Source organism: Mus pahari, unplaced genomic scaffold (genome assembly GCF_900095145.1).
Source record: "Mus pahari unplaced genomic scaffold, PAHARI_EIJ_v1.1 scaffold_11766_1, whole genome shotgun sequence".
In the NCBI taxonomy this organism is placed as follows: Eukaryota; Metazoa; Chordata; class Mammalia; order Rodentia; family Muridae; genus Mus; species Mus pahari.
Genome location: NW_018392785.1, coordinates 723 through 21,629, shown reverse-complemented (window position 1 = coordinate 21,629; position 20,907 = coordinate 723). Strand labels below are relative to the sequence as shown.

Below are 20,907 nucleotides of genomic sequence, written 5' to 3'. Positions count from 1 at the left end.
AATCATTCCTATGTGTTATTTTAAGAGAACATACAGGTAAAAGATTCAGTTGTTACACTGAAGTAATGGAATGGCCACATGGTTCTCTTGTCTAATTTTTTTCCTTTACTTAGTTTTGTGAGAGCACTGTAGAAATAATGGAAAAAGCTTCTGAGAAACTAGTACTTCACCTGTTTCATTGGAAATCTCATTGTCTGGGCAAGGAGTGCAGTCAAAGCAACATGAAGGCTTGCTCTCAAGGACAACTTTCCTGAATCCAGGACTGCAGCTCTCAGTGCAGACAGACTGAGGAGTCTGAAAAATATTTAATACAAGATACAAAATGCTTAACTCTTAAAGCATGTATTTTATAATACGGAAAGTGTATTAAGTAAAATTTATATCTAAATATGTTGGGCTTTGCTTTTTTACTACATTGGCAATAGAATGAAAGTGGAAATGAAATGGTCAGCGACAGCCAACACTTTCCTTTTCCTGAACTTAATGAAACCTGCCCAATTTCCTAAAGTCAGCACTGTCATAATCCTCTGCCATATGGAATTTCACCCTCAAACTGTGATGTTAAAAATAAAAATTCTCTATTTTCATATTAATTTTATTGCGTACATGTTTCCAACAATACAGTTAAGTATAAAAGGGAAATACTCACTTTGTTCTTTGTCAAAGGCTTGAAATCAAAGGCCACATGAAAACTGACTGTGACTGTCTAAGCTAGTTGTCTTAGTTAGGGTTCTTATTGTGATAAAACAACATGACAGTAGCAAATTGTGGACAGAAATGTTTATCATCAGTGTAAATAAGGACTGGAGTTGAAGCAGAAAATTTGAGAAAGTAATGGAAGTGGAGAACATGCACAATTTCTGTTTACTGTCATGCTAATAGTGTCTTTCTCACCTGAAATTCTTAAACAACTTAGGAGTACCTCCCACCCCCCACATATTTTATAGGTCATTTGTGATGTTAATTATTTTTTCCATTAATTAATATTTTATTCCATTTATATATCAAATGCTGCCTCTCCTGGTTTACCCCCAAAGAGTCCCCCCTCCCCTTCTCTACTGGAAGTGTGTGCAACCACTGTGCATCCTGCCACCGAGGCACACAAAGATTCTCCAAGATTAGCCTTATCCTCTTCCTCTCTGGGCAAAAAAGGCAGCTCAGTTGTGGAATGAATTCTCAAGCTTTATGAGCTTAAGGACAACCCCAGTTCAGCTCTTGAGGAACTCATATAGATATTGAGCTGCACATATGCTACATATATTGGGGGTGGGTGAGGCTAAATACTACCCAAGTACACACTGATTTGTGAATCAATCTGTGAGATTCCCCAAGCATCAAGTTTATAAGACTCTTTGTCTTCCTGTGTAGTTCTTAATTATTTCTGAGCTCCAATACTTCCATAATTGTCCGGTAACTCTGTCCAGTGTTAGGCTGTGAGTCTCTTTATTTGTTTCAGTTAGCTGCTGGGTGGAGCCTCTGAAGGACAACTAAGCTAGGTTCTTTTTTTTGAAGGATAGCAGGTATCATTATTTGTGTCAGGGATCGATACTTGGCCCTGGAGTTCTTCTGAACTTGGGCCAGTTACTGGTTGGCCATTTTCTCAGTCTCAGCAACATCACAGCATTTCTTTTAGCTAGGACTAATTTTGCATCAAAAAATGGTGGCTATGTTCTTGTCTTTATTCCTCCACTACTGGAAATGCTTGGCTATTTGAGGTATCCTCTTTATGTTCCATAACTGCAGTGCTATTGGTCTTAGTTATTGTCACATGCAATAACTAATGGTGGCCTTCCTAGTGCCATGTCTCTGACTTTTCCTTGAGATTTCCCCAACCCCTCCACTCCTGGAAGGTACAGGTCACCTTTTGTTCTCCTGACTAACTGAATATCTCTGCTGACTCTTCTAAGACCTGATACTGAGACCACCATTTCCTACCACATTCCCTATCACAAAAAGTTACCTCCCTCCATCTACCTCTTATGACTATTTTATACCCCTTCCTATTAAGATTCAAGTATCCTCCATTTGGCCTCCCTTCTTTGTTTAGTTTCTATGGGTCTATAGATTGTAAAATGTCTATCATGTTCTTAGTCACTAATATTTCTTACAAGTAAGTACATACTACTCATGTCTTTTTGGTTACCTCATTGAGGATATTTTCTAGTTCCATCCAATTTCTTGGAAATTTTAATGTCCTAATTTTTATAGCTGCATAGTATAACATTTTGTGAATGAACCACATTTTCTTTTATCCTTTTTTTTCCTTTGGTTGAGGTACATCTGGTTGTTTTCAGTTTCTGGCTATAATGAATCGGGCTTCTATAAACATAGTGGAGAACATGTCCTAATATGGTGGAACAATTTTGAGTGTATGCTCAGGAGCAGTATATCTGTGTCTTTATGTAGTATTATTTCAAGTTTTCTGAGCAACTACCAGAATGTTTTCCTATGTGCTTGCATAAGTTTGCAATCTCAACAGCAATGCACCAGTGTTCCTAATTCTCCATGTCCTCATTAAGAGAAGCTATCTCTTCAGTTTTTATCCTGGCCATTTTGTTTGTGTCAGACTGATTCTCAGGGGCATTTTGATTTACATTTCCCTGATTGCTAAAGTTGTTGAACATATCTTTAACCAATTCTAGTACATTTGAGACTCCTCTTTTGAAAATTCTCTATGTAGCTTTTTATCACATTTTTTAATTGGGTTATTCACTTTTTAAGTTTTGGAATCTAACTTCTTGAGTACCTTATTATTTGAAATGTTAGATCACGGTTGGATATAGGGTTAGTGAAGATCTTTTCCCAGATTAGCAGCACCCATGTTTGCTCTTCTGATAGTGTTCTAGGCCTTATGGAAAGTTTTCAGGGTCATGAGGTTCCATCTACTTACTGTTCCATGATCCACCCAGGAAATTGTCTTTTTCACCAATGGTTCAAGGCTATTCACCAATTTCTCTTCAATTAGATTCAATGTATCTGGTATTATGGTGAGGTCTTTGACTTGGGTATTTTGAAGAGTGATTGTTAGGTCCTCCCTCTAAGCAGTGTTGTGCCTCTTACAGGCACGCTGGGGGTTGCTCCCCAGATCAGCCGGAGTGCAGCAGACCAGCCAGAACACAGTGTCCTCGGACCGCCCACTGTCAACGCCCACTCGTCGTCCGGACCAACCACTAATGTCGTCCCTAGTCGATTGGACCCGCCTTCTGGACACAGCTCCGTGGAGGACCGGACTGCGCGCCATTCCGCCATTGGGACATGGACCATTAAGCCATGCAGCTGGCTCTGGGACTGAGACACACTCAGCAGAGACAATGGGACATGGGGCATGCGGGGGAGGGTTAGGTTCTCCCGCGTGTAATCAATAAATAATAATAATCTTTCTTGCAGATCATCTTATTTCAGGAAGATTAGCTCTGCAGTACGAACCCACCCCAAGGTGTTTTCTGCCCACGCAGACAGGCGCCAGTCTGCATGCAGGCAGAAACACTACGAGTGATGAATAAGGGTTTATTTGCGTTGTTCTACAAAGAAGATATAGTTGGACCAGAATCATTTGCTGAAGATGCTTTCTTTTTTTACTGTATATATTTCTTTAACTTATTGTCAAAAATCAAGTGTCTATAAGTGTTCTTCTGGGAATGGATTTTATTCCAGTGATCAACTACCTTGTTTCTGTACTAAAACCATGCAGTTTTTATACTATTGCTCTGTAGTTCAAATTGAGACCAAGGATGTTAATTCCTCCAGAGATTATTTTATTGGCAAGGTTCATTTTTTGCATCCTGGCTTGTTGTTCTTCCATATGAATTTGATAATTGCTCTTTCAAAGTCTGTAAATGATTGTGTGGAACTCTAGATAGGAATTGCATTGTATTTGTATATCCCTTTGTAAGTATGTGTAATTTTGGTAACAGTCAAAAATATAGTTCATTGTCACTAGGTTAATCCAACTAATTTATGAGAATGGAAGATCTTTCTATCTTCTGAAATCTTCAGTTTCTTTATTCAGAGACTTGAGGTTATTTTCATTCAGATCCTTTGATTTGCTTGGGTATTGATGTGGTCCATAATAGCAACCAAGGGTCATTAGATTCAGAATCACAATACTTACTTATATTAGAGACGTACCCAACTCTGGGCCAATTAATTCTATATTCAGATATACACAATTTTTCCTCAGCACTGGGAGCAGATGTACCCACTTTCACTAATAGTGAAAGACCTATTGTCTATTCTAAAGAGTGTTGTTTCACTAATTTCTTTCTCTTTTTTTTCATAAATTAGGGAAATAAATTCACTCTCATTATAATAGTCCCTCATGTGTAAGCACTTTTTAAAGTGCAATACTTGACTGGTTTTTCTTGATGAAAGAATTTTGGAAATATTATTCCTACTTAGATTCTTTTTGTCAGGTTATTGCAATTTATGTTGTTTTGAAAATAAATTTACCTATGATTCAGGAAGTCAATATAAATATCCTGATAACTCTTTTATTATAATTACCTCATAAAGGACTAATTGATATCCCTCCTTTAAATGATAAGATTAATACATTATTGGAAAATATTTAAAACACATCCACCAGAATAAGTCATCAGTAAAATCTTAACATTTATAGATTTTAGTGTATAGATGTGGTCAATAATACCAACCAAGAGTCATTAGATCCAGAAACATATCATATTTACTTATATTAGAAACATACCCACCTCTGTAAATCCTATGGGCCAATTAATCATATATTCAGACATTGACAATTGTGCCCCTTTGGGAGCACTGGGAACAAATGTACCCACTTTCACCAGTAATGAAAGACCTGTTGGGAAATTCCAAATGTTGGTAACATCATACTCTGGATCTGCCTTCCTTTTCCAGTCCAGAATTATATGATCACCAGCAGAATTTTTCACTTGAATCTTCTTCAGAAATGGGTGAAGCTAAAACATTTATGAAATNCTCTCATGAAATTGCAGTTATAGAGTCATAACTGAATTACAAATAAGAAGTTATTTCCTGACTGTAAATGTATCTAGTATGTAATATATCATGTTAATGCTGTTTTAATTAATTATCTATGGGTTTGAACAAAGGAAAGCTTAGGACATTTTAAATATTTGTTTTTGTATATGTCATTTTGTATAGAATATAAGTTGACAAGCAGTGACAAACTATCAAGGATTAGACACAAAACATATTTCAACTTAAAAAATATGCCAAGTACATCATTTCTACCATTATAATCTAATGGAATTAAATATAATTCTAAGAATCTGTACAATACCGGGAAAGGAGTATACCTTGCTCCATTATTTTTTAATTGTTTTAGAATTATGCCAAATACTGAAAAATGATCAAGAATTGTTTAGTAAACAAATCTCAACTTCTTTGAAAACTTGCTATCTCCATATATTTTCTGAAATTTTCATAGCTTTAATATATAATATGAGTTAATTTGAGTTTGGTGGATAATCAAGAGTGATTTACAGCACACAAATATTCTAATAGCATCCAGAAATATTGGATGTATTTTGTGTAAAATCAATATGAATACTTTATTTTCTTTGTTTTGTATCCATACTGTTTAGTTTAAAAAAATCAGACTTTAATAAACTTAACAATGTAGAATATAATATCAGGTAGCAAATTAGACAGGGTAGTCTAACATGAATTTTTAGCCAAGATCTACATATTTTGATAACTTCTATGGAATCCAGAGGGACACAGTTGGCCTATATGTTTCACTACCTTAGAGAGTGCTTATGATTCCTAAGAATAAAAAAGTACACAAAATTCTCCAGGATCTGAAGATGAAAACACCCAAAACATCATGACACATACCTCTCAACACAACTATACCAGGACAACTCTAGGAGATCCTACAGGCAGTCTTTTGGGTTTTAGATAATTGCAGATGCAGTAAAACTGACAACAGTGAATACCCACTACTACTAAGTATAGGTCAGAATAAAGAAAAACAAATTATTCTTGTTCATCTATAGTAATGTATTCTCTAATCAATATTTTCATTTTCTTTACCCTCTAATCACCTTTCTTCTTACAGTTATCTTACTGACTAAATCCCTTCTGTAAGGTGGATCTAGATAATTATTTTTCTATTATTCATATTATTTTAAGTTTAGTTATTTAATTCTATCCTGATTGCAGCTCTTCTTTCTAGGTTATCCCTCAGAAAACCTATATTCCTATTGTCCATCACTTTCTTCTCTGAGATGCTGGAGTCATTTTGAATGGCAATTCTTGTTCTCCATTTTAACATTTTGTATGTCTTTCAGATTACTTTTGGGCCTTTTGATTCTGTTCAGATTGAAAGAAACCAGACATCAATCCTCTTTAGGGTTAGGTGCATCATTGAAAACCTAGGTTTTCCTTCTGAAAATTTACAAAGAGAAATATCCATATTTTTCTACCACAATTAGAATTATTCTGCTAAATGCAATCTTCCACAGGTGCACTTATCATGTTTATGGACATATAAGTACATTGATATCTAGGCACTGAAATATATGCTACCAGTTGTAGATTATTGAATGAAAAAAATAATCTGGCATACCTAGTTTGACAGCTTTTCAAGCATCTGATGTCATATTGGGGAGTTTAAAATACAAGGAATTTCACATTACCTGCCAGGGAAATAACAGAGTCCTATCAATATTTGCCTGTGGTTGAAATTGTATTTGACTGAGTGTCTTCTCATGCAGACTGTGGGCCACTGCATATACAGCATTATACACATTGTAACTCTCTTCAGTCATGGCCATTGTAAAAGTATTCCCTGGCATCAATTCCAAAGATGCATTGTGCAGACAGTTTTCAAATATTTTACATTCAGAAAGGAAGAATGGGCAATCGAAATACCAGTGCCACAATAAATGAAGAAAAATATCTTCTGGGTACTTGATAGGTGTGGCTTCTTGGATAAACTTTTTGAAACCAGCAATCTCCTCATAATGGGGTGAAAAAATAAGAGCCCCATGAGATAGTTCTAACATATTATATATTTCCAAGTTTGCGCAAAACCATTTTGAATTCATAACCCAAATTTTTTCCATTTTGTACTTTCTATATGTACTTTCTATTAAAGTTAATATAAAATCAGTGGGTCCATAAATTATAATCACATCTGCTGATGATGATTCTAGAGAGCGGATATGATTTTCACTTAGCAAACGTTTTAGGCTTTCCCCCAGAAGTAATACTGTTTGCACAAAAGCTATGCAGATTCTATTTTTGTCTAGCTCCTTTCTAAAGTCTGATAGAAACTGAACACCTCTGTGGTCATCTGTGATGAGCAGTCCCACCCAGTTCCAGTTGAAATGCAGCATCAAAGAGGCTATACCAGACAACAGAGCTGTGTCTTTGGGGGCCACCTGGTAGAGAGATTGAAACTGGTTTCTTTCAATCTGAACAGAATCAAAAGGCCCAAAAGTAATCTGAAAGACATACAAAATGTTAAAATGGAGAACAAGAATTGCCATTCAAAATGTGTTAGTCTTAAAAGACAAAAAGAAATTATAAAACTTTCCACATTGCTGTTGATCACCAAAGGAAGTCAGTACTGGAACTCAAGCAGGTCAGGAATCAAGAGCTGATGCAAAGGCCGTGGAGGGATGTTGCTGGCACTTTCCCTTGGCTTGCTCAGTTTGCTTTCTTATAGAACCCAAGACTATCAGCCCAGGGATGACATGACCTACAATAGGCCCTCCCCTCTTGATCACTAATTGTGAAAATGCTTTGCAGCAAGATCTCATGGAGGCATTTTCTAAACTGAAGCTCCTTTCTCTGTGATAACTCCAGCCTGGGTCAAGTTGACACAAAATCAGCCAGTATAATGTTTCAAAGTAAAAAAAAACAACAACAACAACAGCAAAAGAACCAATGAGTCTTTGTGTTTGTAGATGATATTTTAGCTTAAGTAATCAAACTCTGTCCCTTTCATTTTACAAACAGCTAAATTAAGCGAAAAATGTCTTGGCTTCCCATCATTCACATCACTTCTACTCACCTGAGGAAATTTGTAAAGATCTAATATGGTCCAAATTGTTTCAGATGTTTTCCATGTTAGTCCAGTAAGTGTAGCAGTGGATTTGCTTTCTTTTCTACAGTTATAATTAGGGATCAATGTACTCAAACCTGTGAGCCAAGAGAATACACTCCTAAGAAAGTTCCTTCCAATAGATGGTAGATTATAAATCTCAAATCCGAGAGAGGTGTTTGGTAAAATATGGGAGTTCAAGTTGATCTCATTGATGGCAAATAACATGGCCAAAATGAGTTGATAGTTTTGTGCACTCATCCTGCAGAAAAGTATAACAGCATTCACATGGGGAACTCATAACAATTATACATACAACTTTTATGCAATAGTTCTAAACTTTGCATGGTTGTGTTTGCTTAGAACCCCCACTTTTATGTCAGCCAATGATTTTTTTCAATTAAAATGGTATGCTATGACAATTGTAGTTAATGAGATCCTGAAAGGGGGACCATGATAATTATAGACCCAAGAAAGCTTGCTGTCTCTGGTTTGCAGATGTGGAAATATAACATAATTCAACCATAAAATCAAGTATATTTCTTTAAAGTTATCCACTTTTCTTCTCTTCCAGCATCGAAAATTAGGCAAAATAATTGATTCTTCATAAAGCCACCAGATTCCTGCAATAGATTATTGTGCAAGAACTTACTTAGTAATTTCAATCTATCTGTGGCAAGATTTTGATTTTGTACAAACTGTTTATTGTTTGTACATCTTGGAAAATAGGTGCATACCACCTTCTTAGTGTGGACCATGTAATAAATACCTTTTGTAAGAAATAATGTCCAGGAATGCAATCTTATTGGCTAAAACCTCAAGGACTCTGCATTCCTCATTAGCATAAAGAACTTTAGTTTTCTACACATGATCACAGGTGATGTTTCCTTTTGTGGGAAATATGGCACATGTGTCAATTAAGGAATCAAGTAGGGTATAGGGGGATGCCTACCATCTCAGATGTGTACATGACTGTTGGGTTCTCAGAATCACTCAAGCTTATTACGGTTTCTAGCATGGTGTTTTATCCCACAAAAGTGTTCTTAAGAAAACACTGAAAAGGATCAGGCATGATGGCAAATCTCTATGTAGGGGTACTTGGAGTAAAATTTTTTCAGGTTGTTGACTGCCAAACTTGTTGAGAGAAAAGTTCTGTATTAGTTGTCAGTTCCTGGAATGGCTATTTCTATTGCCCATCACTGGTTTAATATTTTGTGAACATACATCATTTCTCACTTGTCTTTTGGATGTAATATAAATCTGATCATTAATAGCTAAGCAGAAAGTGGGATAGCAAACCTTCCAGGAGATATATGGATTATTCAAAGCAGAAAGCAAAGGGAAAGATTTGCTAGCAGGACACCAACATTATTGATTGGACATGAAGATGAGGAGAGATGCCAAGCTGTCTGTATCCAGGATATAATGCCAGGTTTGGAATTAGTGAGGTTGAAATCTGTCTGGTAATCTGCTCAGCTAAAACTCCTAAGCTTTCAAATATGAAAAAGTGACTATGTCATTGTTTATACTACCAGCAGATACAAAAGTCCCACTTCATTGCTACAATATTATCATAAAAAAGCAGAAGCAGGCTTATTTGTAAATTCCAAACAAGTTTGTGCTATATTTTGGGATCTCAACAGCATTGGATATACAATCATTCTACCACAAAGAAAATGAAAGAGTAGAATAAATTCACTGGAAAGTCACAAATATTCTTAGAAATTATTAAGTTTGTACCCAGTCTGGGGCAGCTCCAAGTGCAGACCTTGGGTGTCAACTCCTCAGCCAGTCCCCACACACAGTTGATGATCCACTCCCAGGTGCTCTAACATGCCCAGGATCATTGGTTCAGAGGTGTGTATCACAAAATATATGTTCCAACATGGGAAGTAACTGTGACCAGTGGGACCAGGGCACTAAGGAACCCTATCAGACCACTGTCACACGCTCCTATCAGTCTGAGCTGGTGCCCTGAGCAGACCTTGGTCGTCATCTCCTCAGCCAGTCTCACAAGATGCAGAAGAAGCTCCACTCTCAGGAGCTATGACACACCAAGTATCTTAGGATCCCAGGATCCCAGGATCCCAGGATCCCAGGATCCCAGAATGACAGGATCACAGAGAAGTTCTGACAGAACCAGAACCTCATGAAGGATAGATCCAGTCAGATATAGAGAGGACAGGTAACAGGAGATATAATCAGATAGCAGGATGTAGGCATAGAACAGAAGCAGCTTAAACCATGGTTACTTATCATCATCAGAATCCAGTTCTCCCACCATAGCAAGTACTGTATGCACGATCACACCAGAAAAGCAAGTTTCAGATCTAGAATCACTTATCATTATGGTGATAGAGGACTTTGGGAAGGACATGAATGACTCCCTTAAGTAAATATTGGAAAACACGGGTAAACAGCTGGAGGCCATTAAAGAGGAAACACCAAAACACATTAAAGAATTACAGGAAAATACAAACAGGAGAAGGAAATGAGGAAAACCATTCAGGATCTAAAAGTCAAAATAGAAATGACAGGGAAATCACAAGGGGAGACAGCCCTGGAGTTAGAATAAGCTTGTTCAATCTTAGGGAAGTGTTATGTGAAGGACTGAAGACATGCATGAGAAGGCCACCTAATAGGAAGACCAATAGTATTAACTAAGCTGGAACCCTCATAAATCCCAGAGTCATATCCACAAACAAAATAGCATATATGAGCTGCTCTGTTCATACAGCACATGAGTAGCAGAGCACTGCCCAGTCTGGACTCATGGGAGAAGGTGTGCCTAATCCTACAGTGCCTGGTTGCCCCATGGAGGGAGGATACCAGAGGGCCACTCTCTCATAGGCAAAGAGGAGGGCACATGTGGTGAAAATATCTGCAAGGTGGAGCCGGGAAGGGAGTCACCATTTTGCATATAAAAATAATAAAAAATATTAGTTAAGTAAAAAGGAAAAATTTGAGAGAATTACAATATCTACTGATTATCATTTTAAGGGACACTGTAGATTATGAACTTATTATTTATAATATATCAGAAATAAAAGAAAAGAATGCAAATCTCTAAACACAGAGCACTATATGCATATGGAAAATAAACCAATCAGACTTTGACATTATATATAAATTCCTGCTTAGGAAAAAAGTCATATATCATACATATATACAATTATAAAAGAAAAAGATTTCTTTAAAAAGAAGATACTTCTTAAATGTCATAATTCATCATTGCAAACCTTTTATTCTGCTAGATTATCATTCATCTTCATCTAAATAAGTAAAATATCAAAATGTTAATATTATTTGAAATTTACTTTACTTTTTAGAAAATGTATATTTCTTTCTTTGTGAAACTCTAATAATGATTGGAAACAGGTCATGGAGCATATGAAGAATATGTTTTTGTCAGACAAAAAGTTCAATATTTTATAATTTACTAGATTATTTGAAATATAGATCAATGCAGGTATCCAAATGGATAGATCAATTAAGATAAAAAAGAGTAAAGTAAATGTATACTTTGTGTTTCTTAATGTTTTCTTCAGAACAGCATTTTTCTTGAAATTTTGCAGTTACATTACATTTTACAGGAAGATAAGGATTATATGCATTGTTGTAAATTAATCAGAATGTATATATTTTTCCTTTATATTTCATGTATATTAAATTTAAATTTGTCTTTTCCTAAAAGGAAAGGAGGAAACCAATTTAACCCCAATTTTCCCTTCTCTCTTTATCTGCATACTGAAGCCCACAATTCTGGAAAAAAAACTTCTACCTGACTAGNTGTCAGACTAGTTGCCTGAACCCCAGGTAAGATAGCTTTTCCACCCTGCACATCCACAGACAGCAAATCCCTCATCAATGTTGCTTTACTTGTCACCATGTCAAGCTTCACACTTCTGACAGAAGCCTCCTATCAATTTTGGTGGCTCTCCCATTTTACTTTAAACCAGATAAGATACCATCTGTCCTGCTTGAAGGAATCAGAAGTTTTTGAGGCCATCAGAAGTGCAACAGACAACTAGAAGAGAGACAATAAGAAGTGATTTAAGTTAGGCACATGGCACTTTGTCCAGAAGACCAGAGATGGTACAGAAACCAAGGAAGAAAAATAAAAAATACAGAAAGTCCAAGAAAGACAAATCCAGAAGTTAGTACCTATATGTATAATTGGTCCAAATTCAGATGCCTAGATATCAATATATACAGTGTGAATAATAGTCTAAGCACCATTACAGCACTACTTCCCCACAATCTCTTTATAGTACGTGTTTATAAGCCCTTAATATTCCAACAGAAATGAATCACAGGAAATGACCTTTACAACAACTTTCTGAAGATGACAGAGGTTCATAAAGAGAAAATGATTAAGTCCCTTAAAGAATTTGAAAAAAAAAAACAATAAAAAATGGAAGGCAATTTATAAATCCAGTAAAAAAATGTGAAAGTGATAGAAATACATAAGGAGTTGAAGGAAATGAATAAGACTGTTTAATCCAGAAAATCAACAGGGAAGCAGCTAAGAGTATACATAATGAGGAGATTCTGGTAATGGAAAATCAAGGTAAGTGAACAGGAATTACAGGTACAAGCATTGCCAAACAGAATACAAGAGACAGAAGAAAGAATCTCAGTCAAAGAAGACAGCATAGATAAAATAAAATTCTTCAAAGAAGATGTTAAATTTAAAAAATTCCAGACCAAAAAACATCCAGGAAATCTGGGACAATATTAAAAGATCAAATATTAAACCAACAGAAATAATAGAAGTTTAACATGCCCAAGTCAAAAATTCAGGGTATATTTTATCAAGTTCTTAGAATAAAAATTTCCTATCCTAAAGAAAGTAATGCCTATAAACACTCAAGCAGCTTAGAGAATATAAAAAGACAAGGAAAGAAAACCTTCCTGCTATATAATAATCAAAACATGAAATTAAAAAAAAAAGAAAAGAAAAGAACTACAAAAAGTTTAAAACTGCAAGTAAAAAATGCCAAGCAATATATAAAGCCATGCCTAACACAAGTGTATGGGACTTCTCAAAAGAGACTTTAAAACCCAAATGGGCCCGGCCAGACTTAAGTATATTCTATGAGATCACAGATATCCATGAAGAGTATTATACCCAGCAAAACTTCCAATCACCATTTAAGAAGAAACAATATACTCCATGAGAAAGACAAAGGACAAAAATGTACAAGTAGAAAATCTCTAACCCAAGGAAGTCAAATGTACTCCTGAAACTTCAGGCAATAAATAATCTCATACCAGCATAATAAAAGGAGGAAAGCAAAGACACACCCATCACCACCACCATCAATACCTACAACACAATTACAAGAGTTAACAATCATTAATTATTGATAGCTCTCATTGTCATTGTACTTAATTTTTTGTAAAACAATACCACCAAACAAAATGCTAACAAAAACAAGATGTCTATTTTGCTGTATAACACAAAGAATCCTCCACATCAAGGATAGACATTTTATCAGAGTAAAGGCCTAGAAATAATTTTCAAAAAATTATCCAAGAAGATAGCTAAGGTAGACATGTTAATGTCTAACAAAATAGACTTAAAACTAACATACGTATAAAAATATGGGGAAGTGAGGTTAAATTACACACCATCCCTCACACACTTGTAGACTGACACTTCAATATCCTACTCTCTTCAATAGTCGGTTCATTCCAGACAAAAGTTAACCATAGTAATCATAGAGGTATCAGGCAATATTAACCAAATGTATATAACAGATAACTAAATGTATTTCACCCAAATGCAAAAGAAAATACTTTCTTTTGAGCACCTCATAGAATACTCTTACAAAATTAACACATACTTTTTCTCAAAGAATGTCTAAATACATAAAAAATTGGAATAAAGCAGTATATATGATCAGGCAAATACTAAATATAGTATGATAACAACAATGTCAGGAACAACATACAGCTTATAAACTTATGGAAACTGAACAAGTCCCTACTGAATGAATAATAAATCGATGTATAAATAAAGTAAGGAATTAAATGTTTTGTACAATTGAATGAAAATGAATGTACATCACATGCAAAGTTATAGTACTCAATAAAATTTTGCTAAGAAGAAGCTTTACAGCACTAAGTATTAGCATCAAAAATATTGCAAAAATCTCCATTTAACTTAAGAGCACATATGAATGCTCTAGGGAAAAGAAACAAACACATGCCCAATGACTGTATGACAGGAAATACTCAAACTCATTGCTCAATTTATTAAAACTTAAACAAAGAGAACAAAACAAAGAATATGTTAAACAAGAGTTGATTCTCTAAGAAAAGCATCAAGATAGGAAAACATTTATTAAAACCGCCTAAAAGACACAAAGAAAATGCCCCAATCACCAAAGTCAGAAACAAAAAGAGACAAACAACGTTTACCAAAGAGATCCAAATAATCATGTTCTTATTTTCAAGATTCATATTCCACCCAATTGGTAAAAGAAAGGGACAATTTTCATCATAATTACTACTTACCAAAGTTAAATCAAAATCAGATAAGCAAAGTAAATTGTCCTATAGCCCTGAAGGAAATGGACATCATTAAAATCACCCAACTAAAACTAAAACAAAAACTGAAGGCTAGAGGTTTGTAGAGCGGAATTCAACCAGACTCTCTAAGAACTAATGCTAAACCTCCTTGAAACATATCCAGAACAAANATTGCACAATTCATTTTAAAATGTCACTGACACTTTAATGACCAAAACCACAAAGAAAAAGATAATCAATTATAGGCAAATTTCCCTGCTAACCATAGATGCAAAAATACTCAATAAAGTACTTGAAAAGGAATTGAAGGAACACTCAAAATGTCATCCATTATGATCAACTATGTGTAGTCTACAAGATGCAGCTATTGTTCAATATACAAAAATCTCTCAATGTAATCCACATAATCAAAAATTTAAATCAAAGTACAGGATCATGTCATTAGATGCTGTAAGATCATTTGACAAAATTGAGCCTTTCTTCATGATAAAAGTCTTGTAAAGATCAGGGATACAAAGGACATACACATAAGAAAGGCAGTTTACATCAAGCCTGTATCCAAGAAAGCAATTCCTCAAAAATCAGGAACAAGATAAAGCTGTACACTATCTTTAGAATTATTCAAAATAGTATTTAAAGTTGGAAATAAAATGATAATACAGTAGAGGATTTTGGGGTATTCAAATTGAAAAGGAAGCAATCAAAATATCACAAATTGCAGATGACATGATAATATAGATAAGTAATCACAAACTTTATCATGAAACTCATACACTAAAGTTGTAGGAAAGAAAAAAAAACTAAAAAAAAATCACTAATCATCTTATATTGCAACAATAACAGGCTGAGGAAGAAATTAGGTATATAACACCCTTCACAACAGCCACAAATTATGTTTAAAAAATGTGTGGTAATACTTACCAAGCAATTGAAAAACATTTATAATGAAAACATTAAGTATTTGAAGAAAGAAATTGAAGAATATATAAGACAGAAGGACATCATGTACTGTTATATCAGTAGGATCAATGTAAAGGGCTGTTAAGCCAAAAGCAATCTCAAGTTTTAGTGTAATCTTTAGCAAAATTCCAACAGAATACTTTACAAAACTTAGAAGACTACTCAACTTCACATGTAGAAATAAAAACCCAGTTAGATAAAACAATTATGTACAATAAAAGAAAATCCCATTGTATCACTTGCCATGATTTTAATCTGTATAATAGAGCAATAATAACAGAACCACATTTTAATAGCTTAAAAAGAGAGGTTGGGTAGTAGAATCGAATGGAATACACTGACATATATATACACCTAAGGATACCTGATTCCAGGTAAAGATTTCAAAAATACATGATTGTAAAAAAAAAAAAAAGAAAGTATTTTCAACAAATGGTGAAGTCTCACTGGATTCCAGTAATTATAGAATGTAAAAAATATGCACATCTACCATATTACATAAAACTCAAGTTCAGTTGGATCAAATATATTTACATNAAACCAGAAACACTGAATCTATTAGGAGAGAAAGTAGGTCATAGACTTGAGTGCATTGAAACAGTAAACAACGTTCTGAGCAGAACACCAATAATACTGTCAATGTACATTATCACAGTTAATAAAAGGAAACCACCAAATGAAACCAAACTAAGTGAAACTAAAAATGTTTTGCACGACAAAAACATCAATATATCAAAAGAGTAGTCTTCAGAATGCAAAAACTATTTCCACCAACTCTATGAGTTACACATAACTGCTATCCAAAATATTTAAAATAATCAAGAAAGTAGACATTAACAAATGAAATACTTCAGTTAGAATGCTGTACAGATCTAAACATAGAATTCTCAACAGAAGAATCTCAGATGTCTGAGAAACTTTTAAGTAAATGTTCAACAATCAACAGAGTAATGCAAACCAAAGCGATTCTGTCACTTCATATCACTCATGTCTGCATGGCTAAGATCAGAAACAAGCAACAGTTGATGCTGTTGAGGAGCTGAAGGAAAGGGCACCTTCTTCCATTCATGGAAAACTTTTATAGTCATTTTGATTATAAAGGCCTCAACAACCAGTCATAACACTCCTGAACATATATCAAAAGTATTCACAATCTTACCACAAGGACATTAGATCAACTGTGTTCTTTGCAACTTAATGCATAACAGCCAGCATCCAGAAGCAATCCATATACCCCTCAATAAAAAAATGGAATAAAAAAGTGAAAAACTTACACTGAGTTGTATTACTCAACTCTTTAAAAATGACATAAATGANCAANANTTTTGTATAGGCCCAGTAGTGGTATAGATGGGTTGTCAGGTAGAACTATTTCCATTTTTCCAAGGAACCATCAGACTGATTTCCAAAGTGGTTTTACCAGCTGGCAGTCCCTCCAGCAATGGAGGAGTGTTCCTCTTTCTCCAAACCCTAGCCAACATCTGTTCTACCCTGAGTATTTGATCTTAGCAATTCTGATTGGTGTGAGGTGGAATCTCAAAGTTGTTTGATTTGCATTTCCCTGATGACTAAAGATGTTGAACATCCTTTTGATATTCCTCAGTTGAGTAGTCTTTGTTTAGGTTGGTACCCCATTTTTAATAGGGTCATTTGGTTCTCTGGAGTCTAACTTGTACTCTTTATATATTTTGGATATCAGCCTTCTCTGATGTAGGGTTAAGAAAGTTCTTTTCACAATCTGTGGGTTGCAGTTTGTCCTATTGATATTGTCCTTTGCCTTACAGAACCTTTTCCATTTTGTGAGGTTCAATTTGTCAATTTTTGATCTTGAAGCATTAGCCATTAGTGTACTTACTGTTCATGAAATTTTCCTTTGTGCCAGTGTGTTTAAGGTTCTTTCTTATTTCTCTTGTATTTGATTCAACATACCTGGTTTTATGTGGAGACCCTTGAGTCACTTGGATTTGAGCTTTGTACAAGGAGATAAGGATGGATCAACTTGCATTCTTCTACATGCCAACCACCAGTTGAACAAACACCGTTTGGTGAAAATGCTGGTTTTTTTCCAATGAAAGATTTTGGCTTCTTTGTCAAAAATCAAGTGACCATAGTTGTATGGGATCATTTCTGGGACTTCCTTTTTTTTTCATTTGATCGACCTGCCTGTTCATATCAATAACATGCAGTTTTTTTCACTATTCTTCCATTGTACAGCTTGAAGTCCAGGATGGTGATTCCACCCAGAAGTTCTATTGTTGAGAATGATTTTTCTTTTTCGAGACAGGGTTTCTATGTGTAGACCTGGCTGTCCTGGAACTCACTCTGTAGACTAGGCTGGCCTCGAACTCAGAAATCCATCTGCCTCTGCCTCCCAAGTGCTGGGATTAAAGGTGTGCACCATCACTGACTGGCTGAGAATGATTTTTTGTTGTACTGTTTTGCTGTTGTTTATATTTTGTTTATTTTAATCCATGATGAACTTGAGATTTACTCTTTCTATGTGTGTGAAGAATAGAATTGGAATTTTGATGGGTGTTGAATTTTTAAATTGCCTTGGGCAAGATGCCCATTTTACTTATTAATCCTACCAATCCATGAGCATGGGAGATCTTTCCATCTACTGTGGTCTTCTTTGATTTCTCTCTTCAGCGACTTGAATTTCATGTCATACAGATCTTTCACTTGCTTGGTTAGAGTCGCATCAAGATATTTTATATTATTTGTGACTGTGATAAAGAATTTCTTCTCCATAATTTCTTTTTCAGCCCATTTTTCCTTTGAGTCAAAGGAGACTACTGATATGAGTTAATATTATATCTGACCTTTGTGCTGAAATTTTTTATTTGCTACAAGGGCCATCTTGAAGATTTTTGGGGACACTTACATGAACTGTCATATCATTTGCAAATAGTGATACAATGAATTCCTTCTTTCCAATTTCTATCCCTTTGATTACTTTTGGTTGCCTAATTGCTCTGGGTAAAACTTTGAGTAATATATTGAATAGAAATGGGAAGACTGGGAGCCTTGTCTTGTCCTTGATTTTAGTTGGATTGCTTCAAGATTCTCTCCAATTATATTGATGTTGGCTACTGTTTTTTTGTATATTGTTTTTCTGTATAGTGCACTTATTATATTTAGATACAGACACTGGATTCCTGATCTCTCCAGTACTTTTAATATGGAGGGGGTATTGTATTTTGAAAAACGCTTTTTTTAAAAAAATTTTTTTTTTAGCATTTGATGAACTGGTCTTGGGTTTTTTGTTTTTTGTTTTTTTTCTGCTTTGACTTTGTTTACCTAATGAATTTTGTTGATGTATTTCCTCATATTGTACCATCCCTGCATCACTGAGATAAAGCCCACTTAATCATGGGGAATGATGGTTTTGATGTCTTCTTTGATTCAAATTGTGTGGATTTTATTGAGTATTTTTGCATTGATATTAATATGGTAAATTGTTCTGAAATTCTCTTTTTTAATTGGGTCTTTGTATGATTTAGGTATCAGTGTAAATGTGCCTTCATAGGACATATTGGGAAATATTCCTTCTATTTCAATTTTATGAAATAGTTTTAGAAGTATTGGATTAGGTGTTCGTTGAAAGTCTGATAGAATTCTGCACTAAAACCTATTTGTTCCTGTTTTTGATTTTTTGTTTTTGGCTGGAAAACTTTTAAGGACTGCTTCTTTTTCTTTATAATTATGGTACTATTTAAATATTTTATCTGATCCTGATTTAACTTTGGTAGTTGGTATCTGTCTAGAGAATCACCCCTTTTTTTCTAGATATTCCAATTTTGTTGAGTACAGGCTTTTGTAGTCAGATCTGATTCCCTATGTTTATAGCAGTCTTATTTATAATAGTCAAAATCTTGAAACAACCCAGAGGTCTCCCAACAGAAAAATGAATAAAGAAATTGTGGTACATTTACACAAACAGATTAAGATCCAGTTACTAGAAACATGACTTCATGGAATTCTCAGGCAAATGGATATTCTGTGTGAAGTAACCCAGAAATGAAAGATTGTCCATAATATGTATTCACTGTTAATTGGATTTTAGCCTGAAAACTCGGAATACCCATGATATACCCCACAAACCAGATGCAGCCTAAGGAGTAGGAAGAAGAGTGAGAAGATGCGTCAATCCTGCATACAAGTGGGAACAAAATAATCACATGAGTTAGACCAAGAGAGGGACCACAGAGGGAGAGAGGAGGGAGAGGAAAAACGGGATAGGAACAGGTACAACACAGAAGTAAAGTGGATCAGGAAATTGCATAGAAACATATAGCAGAGGGGGATGGGTAACTGGGGCAGGCACTAGAAAGTCCCAGACTCTAGGGAAGTGAGAGGTTCTCAGGAGCTAATGATGATGACTTTAGCCAAAATACTCAATGAAAGGAGATATAAACTGTAGAGACAATCTCCAGGAGAGAAGCACAACACCCACTTGAGAGATGCTGCCATCTACCTACCTCAAAATTTAAACCTAGAATTGTTCCTGCCCAAAGGAAAGGTAGGGGAAAAAAATGGAACAGAGATTGAAGGATAGGCTATCCAGAGAACACCTCACATAGGGATCCATCTGCTCTGCAGCCACCAAACTTCCACACTATTGTTGATGCCTAGAAGTACTTGCTGACAGGAGCCAGATATGGCTGTTTCCTGGGATTTCCTACCAGCACCTGACCAACACATATACAGATACTTATACCCAACTGTCCTTAGTCATGGGACCTCAGTGGAAGAGATAAGGGAAGGACTGAAGTAATCAAAGGGAATTACAACCCAATAATAAGAACAATATCAACTAACTGGACCACCGAGATCTCCCAAGGGCTAAACTACCAACCAAAGGGTGTATATGGAGGGAGTCAAATATACATATACATATGAAGCCGAGGATGGTCTTATCTGACATCAGTGAGAGGGGAGGGAGTCTTCATGTTCCAGCATAGGATGATGCTAGAGGGGTGAGTTGGGCATGGGTAAATGGGTACAGGAGTACCCTCATAGTCACAATGGTGAGGATATGTTTGGGGATGTGATGGGGTGTTGGTGGAGCGGTAACCAAGAAGGTGGAGATCATCTGAAAATACAATCAAATAAAATGATTAAAAAATGACAGAATAGAATTTGGTATTAGAAAAACTTAGCCCTATCATGGTTTTCCAGCCCCAGAAAGATGAACATGGCATGTTCCCAAGTATAAGTGGACATGAGCTTTGAAGTACCGATTATAGAAAAGCAAGAAAGAAGACTAAATGGAGGATACAAGGATGTTCACAATGTTACAAATATTAATTTCATATTTATATAAAGAACTTGCTTTTTTATTTATTAGCATGTAT

The 20,907-nt window shown here is 35.3% G+C and overlaps 1 protein-coding gene across 1 annotated transcript; it reads right to left on the bottom strand.

The window, feature by feature from the left end:
- Nucleotides 1–170: 170 nt before the first annotated feature.
- LOC110315172 (vomeronasal type-2 receptor 116-like) lies at nucleotides 171–20,645 on the bottom strand (the record flags this gene model as incomplete). The annotated part of the gene is made up of 6 exons (XM_021189300.1): nucleotides 171–294; nucleotides 4,710–4,937; nucleotides 6,642–7,451; nucleotides 8,024–8,315; nucleotides 12,022–12,080; nucleotides 20,565–20,645. Coding segments are annotated over 6 exons (1,594 nt in total), but the record flags the coding sequence as incomplete, so codon positions are not given.
- Nucleotides 20,646–20,907: the final 262 nt, after the last annotated feature.